The 14,091-nt window shown below is 40.4% G+C and overlaps 2 protein-coding genes across 6 annotated transcripts in view; both read left to right on the top strand.

Moving 5' to 3' along the window:
- The window catches only part of LOC140993714 (uncharacterized), a 41,727-nt gene extending 38,382 nt beyond the window's left edge, over positions 1-3,345 (top strand). For all 3 annotated transcript variants that reach the window (XM_073463230.1, XM_073463231.1, XM_073463232.1), the window contains exons 47-50: positions 205-262; positions 353-433; positions 547-642; positions 852-3,345. In XM_073463230.1, the coding sequence (XP_073319331.1) occupies positions 205-262; positions 353-433; positions 547-642; positions 852-2,620 (2,004 nt within the window). In that variant the 3' untranslated portion in view covers positions 2,621-3,345. The remainder of the gene's footprint in view (positions 1-204; positions 263-352; positions 434-546; positions 643-851) is intronic.
- Positions 3,346-6,148: 2,803 nt separating this feature from the next.
- LOC140994023 (uncharacterized) lies at positions 6,149-13,483 on the top strand. Of its 3 annotated transcripts, XM_073463591.1 has the most exons (13): positions 6,149-6,246; positions 7,487-7,585; positions 8,447-8,493; positions 8,580-8,657; positions 8,765-8,904; positions 8,994-9,116; positions 9,199-9,256; positions 9,447-9,758; positions 10,210-10,346; positions 10,461-10,577; positions 10,685-10,742; positions 11,176-11,241; positions 11,367-13,483. In XM_073463591.1, the coding sequence occupies exons 3-13, from the start codon at positions 8,469-8,471 to the stop codon at positions 12,500-12,502; spliced, it is 2,250 nt and encodes a 749-aa protein (XP_073319692.1). In that variant the 5' UTR covers positions 6,149-6,246; positions 7,487-7,585; positions 8,447-8,468; the 3' UTR covers positions 12,503-13,483. The 3 variants fall into 3 exon arrangements, with proteins under 3 accessions (XP_073319692.1, XP_073319693.1, XP_073319694.1); XM_073463592.1 differs by lacking the exon at positions 7,487-7,585 and having other exon boundaries at positions 6,177-6,246; positions 11,367-12,600; XM_073463593.1 differs by lacking the exons at positions 6,149-6,246; positions 7,487-7,585 and adding an exon at positions 7,664-7,683 and having other exon boundaries at positions 11,367-12,600.
- The last annotated feature ends 608 nt before the right edge of the window (positions 13,484-14,091 follow it).

Below are 14,091 nucleotides of genomic sequence, written 5' to 3'. Positions count from 1 at the left end.
CATGTTATCTCAAATTTTCTTGGGTAATGTGGGCAAGATATGGGTCATGATGTATTTAAACATGTTTATTGTCTTTTTGAAAGAGATTGTGCCATTTATGGTGTTATGGAATTGTTAATTAATATTTCACAATTGTGATTTATTTGCTGAAAAAATAGTCAATGCACAAAGTGGAAATTGTTTCCCTGTTTGTGTTTCACAAAGGTTATACTGCTGAGACGGGACTTGTATGAACATGTTCTGGCAGCTCCATTCAGTGAAGGTATCAATGAACTAATTATCCATTGGTCTACAGAGGTTATGATGATCCACGGGAGTATGTCAAAGTTTCAACTGTGCTGTTTGCTTTTAGCTTTAAAAATGGTGCAAGACATCGAGAGAGAATTGAACCGGAGCGTCTTCTGTCCATCCATCAGTATCCCGCAACAAAATGGTGACTCTCATTGGCCCAGTAACAGGGTCATTTAGTTCTCCTTCGTATAACTAAATTGACCTGTACAGGCAGAACATGAGTATGAGCGATGGGTTTTCCTTTCTGTTGCACAGACCAGCAGCCTGAGGAGCGGCAGAGTCGAGAGGAATCTCTTTCCACAGAGATGCAGTCAACAAAGACACTTGAGACAGACCAAAGATGTGACAATGGTATTATGTTTTTTTTTTCACAGCACCCTCTAGTAATGTTTTTTTTAATACTAATTCAGAAAAGAATTAGAAGTATATACATACATGCACATATATTCATGTCTAATGAAAGATCTGCTTTAATTTGTGCATCTTTTCCTTTCTCTAAGCTGTAATAAGTTTAAGCTTTTCTTGTGCTCATTTATTTCCTCTCTCTTGTGCCTTTTTAGAAAAGAGACAAAAAACAGAAAAACATCATTTTGAAGAGACTGCGCGGGGTCGAGATTTGGATTATGTCAAACTAAGAAAAGGCTCAAGTCATCTGGATGTCACCACTGTCTACTCAGAGGCTGATTCTGTCGTCTCTCCACCTCCTGGTGCTGGCACACGTCACAGTTTACAAGAGACCTGCAGTTACTCTTGCGTGCAACCAGATCCCAGGCAACCCGCCTCTCAGAGACAGAGGTCTACCCCTGAGTTGCAAGTGAATCAGGAAGACGGGCGCTCAGAGTCCCCATCTTCCTCTAGTGTTAGTCCTAAAACTAATCAAACCCTGTCTGTGTCTACCAGAGATGAATGCTTTCCAACCAGGAAAAGACTAGCTGACACATCTCTTGAAACACCAGTCAGACCTGTCTCCAACAGCCCCCAAATCGAGGACCATTTACCAGCCAAACGCACATGCAGCTCACTGCAGCCCAGCATCGAACCAGCCTCCAAGTCCACTCCTGTTAACCCTGCTGCAACCCCCACCATCCTGTGCTCTAAGGACAAAGACGGCGTACCCATATCTATCGAACAAGATGTATCCAATGTGGACCAGGTACAGTTTGAGGACTTAATTGCTCTGATGAAAAAGGTGAAGTCTGAGAAGGATGTGTCCCCTTGCAAGTCAGGTCCAGATAATACTGGGACGACAACCTCCTGTGCTGGCAATTCATTTGAAAGTGGCATGGAAACAGGATGGGATTCAGAGTCTGTGCAGTCTAAATCTAGAATGAAAAAAAAACAAAACAGATGGGATGCAAAGCAGCAGTTGATTAAAATTACAATGAAAAATAATCCACTCTCCTCCGAGTCATCAGAGAGGATTTGTTCAGCAGCGGCTCCTGTGGTCTCGAACAATGAGAGCCAACTCATTAACCCTACTACCACCTCTGCGTTCTCCACTGAAAGCTCATTTGTTGAGGGCTGTTTAGAGACGGGCAACCTTTTTCTCGGAGCCACTGAAGCCAAGGCAGTGGGTACCATGATGCCTGCCACTGTGGACCCCAGTCACACACAGCAAAGTGTCACTGCTCAGTTTGAAAATGTAAGCCAGATAAAGGCTACTACCACCCGCAGTTTGGTCTCCAACCCGAACCCAGTTCAGATGCCACAGCCAGAGACTGTAAACACTGTGGATCGTCAGTTGCCCATTAACGCCATCATAACCCCCAGATGGGACCCCAAACGCAAGGAGTTTTCAGGCAGCTGTATTGTACAGGACCATGCTGACCATCCAGTCGCTCACAGTTTGTCCACAGTTGCAACAGCAAATCCTAGTGACGCACTGGCAGCTTCAGGAGGGTATGGTCCATACAGCCAAATGGCTTACATCACAAATGGACAGGTTTCAGTGTTTCCTTCTTATGTTGCAGGCTACTCAACACCAGACACCCCTCCTGTCACTGAGAGTTTATACCATCATCAAGGGTACACACCAAATGTTTTATACCAGAGCCAGATTTACCCAGCGCAGGAAGCAAACCGCTTTGGACACTTAGCAACTCCAATAAGCCCAGAATGTGTGACACTTGAGTTGCAGCAGCTATTCCAACAGCAGCATCAAATCCAGCAGCAGGTAATGCAGCTGTTAATGCAGCAGCAGCACCAGCAGCAGCAGCACCAGTACTCTTCATGGACAGGTGCTGTTCCTGAAGTTGGCACAGGAGCAAATGAGGCTGCCTACTCGAGCGCCATTCCATTAACCAATCCAGCTGACGTTCACAAACATTAGTTGACCTGAACAACTACAGACTCAACAGAATGGCCCTAATGCAAAATGGCAACAACATAATAACACGGTACAATCCCAGAGTTTATCTCAGCCCTCCTGCTGTTCATCCTGGAGGTATAAATATGAACTAAGTGTGTTTTTATGTGTGAATATAAACGCACTTCTGCTTTGAGTATTTTATCTGGATGGTGACAGAGCATACACCCTTCCATGATCCCTGACCCCGTCGCCTCATCAGGGCGTATAAGAGCAGCTAAAGAACAAAATCTGGAGACTGAGCCAAGAGAACTACTTCTTTTTTTGTACCAAAAATATGAGATATTGTTGATAGATATTGTTCCTTTTTTCAATTTCTGTTACATTTTTACATCTTGAAAACAATAAATATTCAAGTGTTACTTGTTTTACTCGTTACAATCACATTTTTCCTTTTACACCTGTAACCAAAGGGAAAGATTAGCTCTGCTATTCTTATTTTATTGATATATGCTATTCCGTTGCTATATGTTTTTTTAAGGTGTAAAATAATCCTCACTAATAAAGGGGGCAACTTGTTTCATTATCTTTTATTGTGTGTGTTCACATACACACGATGGTGTACATGTATGAGTTCTGCTGTGTTACATCAGTTGTGAAGATTTGTTAATTCCAGTCATCTACTGTGATTTTTGTAATTGTTTCATCTTCATATATTATTCTTTTAAATAAAGTTCCTTGAAAATTGAGAGTGTCTAATAGGTGTCTAACTTTCACTTCCCTGTGGTAGACAGATGCATAACCTGAGAAAGTTGGCCTTGATATCCAGAGCACACTTAGTCTTTCAGTCTCGCAGGCTGATTGACGCACCATTGATTGATTCTGATGTAAACTTCAGCAGTAGACTACCTCCTCATTCCTATACATCCCTTAGTTTTAATCATCACAGGGAAGACCGTGATATTCAATCAATGCTAGTAATGGATAGACCCTGACCATGTGGTTACAAATTTACTGGACGAGGGCACAATCGCACATCCAGCATTGAACCAGCCTCCAATACCGCTCCCGTAAACCCTGCTGCAACCTCCAGCCTCCAGTCTCCTAAAGACAAAGACGCAGGAACCAGCTATAATGGACAGGATGTCATTTTGATGCCCTTTATATTTTTCTTGCACCCTGCCCTCAGACAATGTCAGCCTTTTTGCAATAGTAGAATGATGCATAGCTTCACGGTTCCTCATTTAGCAGGAATATGAAAGTATCTGCTGTGGTTAAAAAATAGACCAGAAACACATTCATGCATTTTCTTTGCAGGAAGCTCTTAATAAAAGCAAGTACAGCACACTGATCAGCCACAACATTAAAAAAAACAACAGGTTAAGTGAATGAAAAGCAAAGATACCTCAAGTTTGTACCCAAGCTCAGTACTTAATTACTTGTTTTTACGTGTTCTTACATTCCACCACTATCAGTGTGCGATCAACCAGTGTTGGAGAAATTTATGACCATGGAGGAATGTTTAAATGTGTGTCTTTTAAGCTGAAGGCAGTTGGTATGTTTTATTGTCGTACGCCTGGATGTGAAGAAAGATGGGCCTCCGACCAGACTCCCCTGATTGTATTGAAGGATAAATAATGCTGACCTGGGAGTTTTCTCCAGGTGGTGTGATCCTGGAGGACCTTTGTTGTTTTAAAAAAACATGTATGTAGTGCTGAGATGTCAAACTGTGCCAAATGTTCTACTAAAATCTCCTCTGATCAGACATGTTTTGCACTAAACTTGCAGTAAGTAAGGAAAACTGCAGCTCACTGAGTTATTTCTTTATTCATCGAAGCGAAGATTTGTCTGAAGTATAAGGCTTTCACATCAACCAGGTACAATGTGTTTCTTGGCTGGAAAGGAACTTGTATTTCTACAACATTGGCCTTCCCTCTTTGTCTTTGTGACGGAGAAGAGGGAGGGAGAAGAGCGTTTCTGGGACATGCTTTGTTTCAATGTCAGTTCATCAAGTTGTGTCTATCCTCCTCCACATGGGTGGTATTTGCTGGCGCTTTGAGGTCATACGCATCAAGGCCAGACAAATGCATGGCTTTTATTTCTGGGAGAAATTCTTCTACACTTGTAATGGAAAATTATATTACTAGCCTCTTGTATGTGAAATGATTAAACTCTTAGATCATTACTATGTTTTACATTGTCTTCATATGTTCTTCCCACATCCTTGAATGTTGTATTTGTACTATCTTCTCTGGCCTTCTTGTTTTCTAGCCACAGATAACGGATCCTGGTACAGGTGTGAATGACACAGGGCATTCCTTTCTCCCTACCGAAAAGGGTTCTCAGCTGAAAAACACATTATGTTTATGTAGTTAAGTTCCCCTTAACTGTAATAATTGAATTAAAACATATGGCTTTTGTATAAGCCTGCATCAATTTAATTTAGGAGTCTGTAAGGGAAATTCTCCTTGGAGAGAAGACCCGAAGTGTTCTCTGCAGTCTTCCAAATGTTTCCGACTTAAATACAACAGAATAGGGGTTACGTACTTTTATGACAGTTTTTAATCATTTCTTCTCAAAACAATGAGCCCCTGATGTTTGTGTTGATCATGCCTTTCCCAGGACAGTGACCCACTGATGTTTTATTTGTCATCCTATCTACCTTCCTGTATCCACCTCAGGCAAAGAGAAGTGCCCCTCATGTGACTTTCTGACCCTTACAGCTTGGGAATCTTCCCTCCTCTCACATCCTGATATGTTCTCTACCGTACATTGATTACTGGATTCAAAACTATTTAATTTCTCACAAGTCACAGGAAAACATTGCATTAGATGTGACACTTTAAATTGAACTTGTATAATAGAATTAAAAAGAATATTTACACCTTATTAAAATACTTAGTCACCCTTCATGGTGACAGGAACACTTTTTTTTTTTGACTCAATCACATCTCACAGTGAAATATTGTACTTTATACTCCATTACGTGTGTGACAGCTGTAGTTATAGTTACAGGAACATTGTTTGCATATTTGACAAACTCAAATTTAGTGTTGTAGGATGAATACCATGGCCTGCATTGTTTTAACATGAGAATGCAGGCTACAACCTGAGGGTCTGTAAACGATCCCCTTTATATAGAGTCGATTATGAGTGTAGACTTATATTTAGAGAATAAGCTATATAAAGTCGCAATTTGAGTGCAAATATCGATGACAGTGAGCTGGAGTGAAACAGGCCTGATGGCTTCAACTTAAATCAGAGTCAAGAAACACTGTTGAGAGACGATCATGTCACCTAAAGGCCCTGCAAACACAAGTTCTACACACATGTGAAAGATGACTTCTGACATTGCATGAATGTTTTGAGTTTCTCAGCCTCTTTAAACTTTAAACTGCCTTCCACTGCAGACATTACCCTCACTATGAATGCTTTGGATCTGAAATTGGTCCTCACAAAGATAGCACACAGGTTCACACAGACACCCTGTTGTCTGATTGGTCAGAGAGCAGACTGAACTCTCTCTCACTTCTCTTGGCTCTACAGGAAGTCAATCAATCAGTGGAAGTAACTTCGTCTCGTCTTTGTTGAAGGTGTTTCGGTATCAGTGGACCTCAGAGACAAACAGGAGGGACACTCACTTTTTAAAGGTAAGTGAACGCATCTGTTGTTTAGCTACTTTTAATCAAACACGAGCTGAACAGTTTGGTCACATTAACTTGTACCGTCACTATTTATGATAAGAGGTCGGCTGTGCCAAGAAATAAATAAATAAATAAAATCACATTAAAGTCGAGCTCACGTTTGTTTAAAGTGATAGATAACGACTGAAATGTAATAATTAGCAATTTCTTACAAAGTTAACGTTAATTGACGGCAAACATCAGCTAACTGAAAGACGCGACCAGCTAACTAATGTTTTTAGCTGACAGGAGACAAACAAAGCTTTTCCAACATGTGTCGAAAAAGCTTCTGGTAATTCAACTTGTGGTTGTTTCCTGGTTTAAAGTCCTGTCTTTACGTTAGCTAGAGCTGGTCAGCCAGATAGTGGCGTAACGTTAATTATCTTTTTTTATTTGGTTGTTTCACTGCACCTCAGTTATGGTTGCTGAGATTGAGGAACAGTTTTAATTTTACCCTTTAAATTTACACTGGTGCATGAAACCACAATGATTAAGCCATCAGCTAAAAACATGTTGACTCAGGGTTTCATTGCTGTTTTTCTTAGATTTAAAAAACTTTAAAAATCCCTTTCAGAGCCTCATTGCAGGGAGAACATGGGTGCTGTCCAAACAGTGTGATGATATTGCAGCTCCATCTGGTGGTTAATCCAATTTAGAGTCTGGATGTTTTATTTAAATATACCTGAAACACTGAACAAACTACGTAAAAACATTTTTGACCCAAAGCTCACAATAATTTGAAGTAGTAACACATTTTCATACTAGATAGGTGAATCAAGATGAGTAATTTCTCATTAAATGATCCATAAGAACAGAATTAGGGCTGCACAGTTATTTATTGTGATTATTTTTGACAGACATTGCGATTAAAATATAATCAACGATTAGTGGGATTGATCCTTTTTCTATCACAATTTTCATTTTCACTGAAAAACTTTTCAAATCATGATGATGTGACATTTGTTGGGGTCTGTACAAAACAAACATGTTTTCTTACATGGAGAACAACATGTGTAGGCCAGAACATCTCTGCGGCACTACAGTACTTCATTATAATGCTGTTTTGTCACACATTGCTTCTTTATCAAAACATTTCAGCTTCTTGTGATTTGGATATTGTACATAGCTGTATTGCGATTTTGGATTATTTTGCAGTTAATTGTGCAGCCCTAAACAGAATATGTTTTCATCTCTTACACCATCCCAGGTTTGACCAAAACTACATCCTCCCCCACTGCAGAGAAGAAACACACAAGGATCAGCGTCTGTCTCTGTAAAAGAATGTGTGGGAGTCTACCTCTCTGAGGTATAAATCTTAATGCTGTCCAAGAGACATATAAACCATATCCTGGAGTATGTTAGTTTGCTGTATATAGCCATATATGCACACAACATGGACTAAAGGTACTGAGAAGTTTCTCACTGTGAATGATAACACTGGTAACAAACAGTAATGAGTGTAACATAAATTGAAATGATCTTAATTCACTTTGCAAAGGCACAAAGTGTGAAGTATGTTGCATACTAGCAGTTTTATACTGGATATTATCTGGACTCTTTCTTTGATCATTTTATTAGATTTGTAAGCGTAAGCTTGAGCGTCTTCATCAGGAAACATGAGGGTTCACGATGACCTTCACTTGTGTCCAACTCTTGGTGTATTTGTTGCACTCTCTGCGGTAGTCATGATTAGAAGGACCTTGAAGATGTGCTCAGAGCTGCCCTCCCATATGTCACATGAACAAACTGGTTCTATCCGGTAAATGGAGGAAGATTTGTCATGTTTTTGGGCTGATCAAGTTCTGCCCTTTTTATTCATCACAAGTGAAGATTGAAGAAAGTCTAACAAATAAGAAGTTGTTTTTCTGGTATTTAATTCAGCTTCACTTGTGTGGGCACTATACTTCTACCACCACACAGAGGCGTGTTGGCTATGAGCGAAGTTTCCATCCTCATAGTCAGTCTTTATACACTGTACATCAACAGTTTCAGAGTCAACAGAGCCGTGGCATACATAATGAAACACTTACTACCTACGTGACAAGTGCTGGGCACAGAATAACTTATTACAGCATTAGGTCACATGACATAAAAAACTGTATGTTTCCATGAAATGTGCTTTTTCTTCATTACTCAGTGTTCACTTCATCACTTCAACTGTGTGCAGGTGGTGATTCTACAACTGCATCATGCAGCCGGTAGAGGCACTAAAGGGTACGTCTTTGACTTTCTGCATGTGTGCTACCATGCTTACACCATTTTTTGTAATTATGTTTGTCTGATGCATTCTCTGTTCTTAGGGGTTTCTACTCAAAGCCAGCTGTTGGATTCACTGAAGGTGTATCTGAACAACAAGAACAGACTACAACCCATTATTGGTATGTTGCGACAAATCCCTGTTTTGGATATATGTTCTCAGTCGTGTATGTATGTGTGTGTGTCGTGTGTGTGTATTGAAATAATTTGTCATTTTAAATATATTCAGGTCTGGGCAGTTTAATAGAATGTGTGAAAGCAGGTACACACAGAGAAGCACTTTACCTGTGTGAGGTGTGTGCGTGTCGAGTCAGTAAAGCTGACATCCGAAACCACATCATGGGAAGCCTCCACAGATACAACTACATTGTAAGTAGCACTGTAGAGGAAGTCATGATGGCAAGTTCATCTGCGGCTCTGATTTAGTTCCTTGACAGGTGGTCTGTTTTGCTTGACAGAAAATCTGGCACCCCCACTTAGTGTCTGATTGGAAGGAGAACTCTGACCTTTCTAAGCTGGCCTGGCCACTGATGGAGAAAGCCAAGATACTTGAGGGAACTGAGGGACCAGGAGATGTCCATGTATGTTGTTTTGACTGTGCATGTGTTTTGTGTTTGAGTGTTTTGGTTATGAGTACTCATCTTTTTGCACCTTCATATTAAGTTGTTAGAGGTTGAAGATGCCGTCTACCAGAGGATGGCTACATGCAGTGAGAACGATGGTCAGTGGCTATTCACTTGTTTGGAACAGTGGTCTTAACCTCTACGATGTCCTTTAATCCCAATCTCGGTCTTCCCAGTTGCCTATGTCTGTCACTCTCTTTGTTTTTTGTGGCATTATTTCCATTTGTACATATTCCTTTTTTTTAAAAAAAACTCCAATTGGCTCTCTTTCTCTCTCTAACACTTCAGCAGTATATCTGATAAATATCTTAAGAGATGGACAGGGTAAACCTGGGAGCCATTCAGAGCTGGAGCCGGAGCAGTCTCCCGTCCAATCAAGTAGGATTGTATTGCTTGCCCGGAACCAACAGAGATCATCCAGGACGAGCATCAGCAGCTCAGAAGATACAAACAAGCCCCCATCGCTGATCTCAGAAGGCTGGTTAAACAACACGTCTACGTCACTGTCGGACGATGCCCAGGTGTCACCTGAACCTCCTTTGCTGTCTGAGAACAGCAACAGCCCTCTTGATGACTATACAGGAGGCAAGCCTCTTATTGGTAAGCACAAATGTCAGCTGTATTTAAGTAAGTACACAGTTACAGTAGGTTGTAGGAAGATGCTTCCACTCATATTGTTGAAATGCATTGAAGCTGTTCAGAAAATACTAAAATTATATGAACAACATGGGTATGGATAATTTTAAAGGAAAGTTAACCATTTTAGGAAATACATTTTTTCACTTTTTGTCTGATGAGAAGATCGATACCACCCTCATGTGTGAGAGTGGTATTGATCATGTTATCAGACTTTTGCAGACCTGACAACCTGTACGCAAAAAGCTGCAGTTATTTAGTAATGAAAAAAGATGATAAGAGATTTGATTATTGGCTGCACACACATGTACGTGACATGATGGTTTTTAAATTTTGGTAGAAAGTGAATTATTGTATTTTCCAAAAACTCGATTGCTCGATTGAAACCATTGCCGCTTATATGTTTTTGCAACAGGTCTTTTCCGTGTGGTCGAGTGCAGAAGCGAAGCTGGCCACACATACTGTTTCTTATGTCACTGCTGCCGCATCAGGTCCAACAAAAAGGACATCATTGATCACCTGACCAGTTCATCCCATCTCATGAACTACTTGGTCAGTTTGTTGTGGATCATTAATATGTACAAGACCGCAAATCCTTTTCCATTCAAAGTCTTTAGAGAACATGCTAGGTTGAACTATAAGTGAACTGAAAACATCTGTGTTTAGATGGAAACTCATCCTGAGCAGGTGGACGTAATAACGGCAGACATTAATGATAATTGTCAGCTTCTCCAATCACTGGCCAGGGAAGTGGAGCAAGATGAGGGCAGAGGAGAGCTGAAGGTATCATATTCACTTTTATCTTTGCCTTATGACTCTTATTTTCTTTACCACAAAGGTCTAAAGTTCACTTGTACTCATCTGTCATGTTTATCGTGTAATGTTTCCAGGTGGTAAACGCACCAGAATTACTCTGTATCCAACTGACTGGCAAAAGTTACCACTGGTGTAAGTACAGATGCATGTCCAGCCACTGTTTTCTTGTTTGGCCTTAAAAGCATTCACATCTTTAGTTCCAAATCTCTGCTCGAGAGGAGTGATTCGTGATGTAAGTATGACGCGTAATTAACTCTCGCCTTTCACGTTACAGTGGTTGTTTTCTCTGTGTAATACTTGTCGCTGTGCATCTAATGATGCTCCACAAGTTCTGAAGTTTGAAACAATCTGTTCACCCTTTTTTAACTTTATTCTTTGTTTTTCTCTTCATACCCCTTAACTCCTTCATTGTATCTTTGTTCAAACATTTCAGTGATTCTTTTCCAGCATTCAACCATTCAACCAGTTATTTGAACTCATTACTTATTCTTTCACCTCAGTTGACTTATGCATGTTTGTATTTTTTTCTTTGTATACCCCTTGTATTGTTTTTCATCTTTTTAAGGCATAAAGATGCTGTGTAATGGATGGACACATACTAATATCCAAAAGACGAGAATGGCTCCCAAAGGTGTGTGTGTCTTTGGAAGCAACAGTACACTTAAAGGGGTTGAAAACATGTTTTTTCTCAAGTAATTGAATATTTTTCTGATTTCCTTTCACGCTCTGTGGGTCCAATTTACACTTTTCTTTAAGGACTAACTGTGGTCAAGACTTCAAATCAAGGAATGCCAGAGAAGTGTGCCGTAGTGATGAACATTACATCAAAGAGGAGGAAGAAGAGGAAACCTAAAAATACAGTGTTCAAGGTAAGCCTGCCTATTACCAAAGGTTCAGTGCTGCTGGAGAGGACGTCTTTCACCGTGGACAGCCTGCCTGTGGCATCCGGATACTTGCCTCCATCCGACTCAGATCTCACCCCCCCACCAGAGTCTCAGGCAGAGGAGTGTGAGTTTGACAGGGACACTGCAGATAACCTCGCAGAACTCACGTCAGAAGAACTTCAGCAAGACCTCTATAGTGGAGATGCCGAAGCTGGTCAATACATGGGACCAGAGAGAAACTGTGCTTGTTATTATCAAAAGGCGGATGGTTATTTCAATGACAATGAGTATTTCAACCAGTCTGAATCCCGAACTTGGACAAATGACCCAAGGATTTACGGGGAAAACAATGACAACAGAGAGTGCGGTTCTCAAGAAAGATCAAGTGAGACGTTTGAAGGTCCACAGACACAAAATAACTGGCTGTCGCCTGCTGTTTCCCACATTCAGGACTGGCCAGCGTATAACTCTTCCTATGGACGTGGGGAGGGTTGCACTGAGCAGTGGTACAGTTCAACTTCACAGAATAGAGTTGACACAAGAGCTGCAGAGTCAAGAGTGGAGAGACAGAGTGAGATGAGCTCAGATGCTATGCAGTATTATTGCCAACAACAGCCCCAAGATCAGTACATGGCACAAAATCACACAAGTCTTGTGACAGGCAGTGTGGGGCAGCATGGTTCGTCTGGAGAATTAGCTCCACATGTAGGAGCTTCTTGGGTCAACATGCATCCTCATGTAGGAGGTTCCCTTTCTCACAGTGGCAACATTGCACCAGTGCCGAGAGTACAGTTTCTTCAGTATGAACAGAGACCATGGCAAACATACATGGGGTTCAGCATTGGTCATGTCCAGACAGCTCCACAAAGTTATATGATGCAACCTACGGCCCAGCAAGCCATGCAAGTAGGTCAAGGAGTGATGTCTGACCCCAACCACAATACTGGACCTGTGGAAAATCCTGACCAGCAATTTCCTCATCCAGCTGTGATATGGAGCTCACGCTAATCTTAATTTCAGAATTGCTGGTTTGTTTAGATTGAACAACTCCATTTATGCGTGCCTGTTCTAATCTGAATGTATTGCCACACCTCACTGAGACCACATTTCTGCTCAAGGAACCGGTGTCTCCATTTTAATGAAATCACACTCAGATGGTACAGCATGGGTTCTAAACCAAGCTGTGGCTTTTTGTGAAAACAAACGGGTCTGTTTTTTGTCAGAAATGGGAATCTCCTACTGGAGCGATGTTTTGCTTGTAATGATACAACTTTCTTGGCCACTGTTCGTACCCTTAATGCAGCTTTGTCAGTTTGGACTGGTAGTTTCAACATTCTTTATATGACATATTGATTTTACAAGAGACTGATATTGCCTTCCCTTTCACAAACATTTAAAAACGGATGAGATTTTGGACCATTGCACTGAAATGAGCCTTTATTTTGTCATATTTGCTGGGATGCACTTGGACATACAGTGTGTGTAAGTGTAGCTGTTGCATCATCTGGTTACAAAAACAAAAGCTAGTGCTGAGAATTGTAAAAGTGACTCAAGCAAGAAGTGGGGATAATGAGATGATATAAAATGAAATGTACAATACTAGAATTTCGTTCATATATTTCTAAGTTTCATATGCATCATAACCAAGTGAGGTTGACAAACAGACCTCAGACTTTGTATAACAGTTGGCAGTTTTTCAGTGATTTTTTTTTGTCCTTTTTTTTCTTTTTTGTAAATTGTATTGCTTCAGAACAACAAGAGAGAAAGTTTGAAATCTTACTCAGGCTGTGCAGCTGTCACAAAATATATTTAACTACCTACACTTACATTTTCTGTTTCTTTTGGACCATTATGTTACGTACAAGCTGTGCCTGAATAACTCCAAAAAATGTATTAAATAAGTGACGGCTCACTTTAGGTTTGTGCCTGAACACATTTTTATCAACTTTTGAAATAAAATGTCCTTGTCGTGAAACAAGGTCAAATGTTTACTGGCTTGATTTTGACCTCTTTTGTCTACCACTGAAGATAGTATATTTATGTTGACTATGATGTATGAATGACATGAGATCAGATATTGATTTCTTTTGTTATTTGGAGTAACTGAGTAATTACATTCATTTTATGTTGCTTTATACTTCAACTGTATTACATTTCAGAGTGAATTATTGTACTTCTATGTTTACTTAAATGCTATAGCTACATTGATTTAACATAAACATATGATCAACCCTTGATCTATGATGCATTGTTACAGATTAACCTGGTTCTCAGGTGTGTTGCTGATTGGACCTACTCAGATTGAAGTGTCAAAAGCCATGCTGTGCTTTACGTGCGCTCATTATGTACTTAATGATGAAATTGTCAACTGTCCTGTAACAAAGCTAACAAGTACAGCCCTGAAGTCCTGACTATTTTTTTTTATCTTGTTGCAATCCAGGGCTTTATCTTGTAACAGCATTTTCACACTGTGATATTGTTACTTTAGTAAAACATTTCAACTTCTTCCACAACTGCTTACTGTGATGTGTTTGGAGTCTGCTGTATAAAGTCTCCGAGCTCAACAGCACCTCTTCACCTGTTAACACAGCCTTTGA

The sequence above is a fragment of the Pagrus major genome, chromosome 3, assembly GCF_040436345.1.
Source record: "Pagrus major chromosome 3, Pma_NU_1.0".
Lineage (NCBI taxonomy): Eukaryota > Metazoa > Chordata > Actinopteri > Spariformes > Sparidae > Pagrus > Pagrus major.
Note: the sequence above shows the minus strand (reverse complement) of the source record. Positions and strands in the feature narration are given on the sequence as shown.

Bases quoted from the DNA above. Each gene is read 5' to 3' on its own strand.
- LOC140994023 (XM_073463591.1), top strand. From the start codon at position 8,469: ATGCAGCCGGTAGAGGCACTAAAGG. The intron at 9,257-9,446 runs GTCAGTGGCTAT...CTAACACTTCAG, and splicing joins TACATGCAGTGAGAACGATG to CAGTATATCTGATAAATATC. The intron at 10,578-10,684 runs GTATCATATTCA...TAATGTTTCCAG, and splicing joins AGGGCAGAGGAGAGCTGAAG to GTGGTAAACGCACCAGAATT.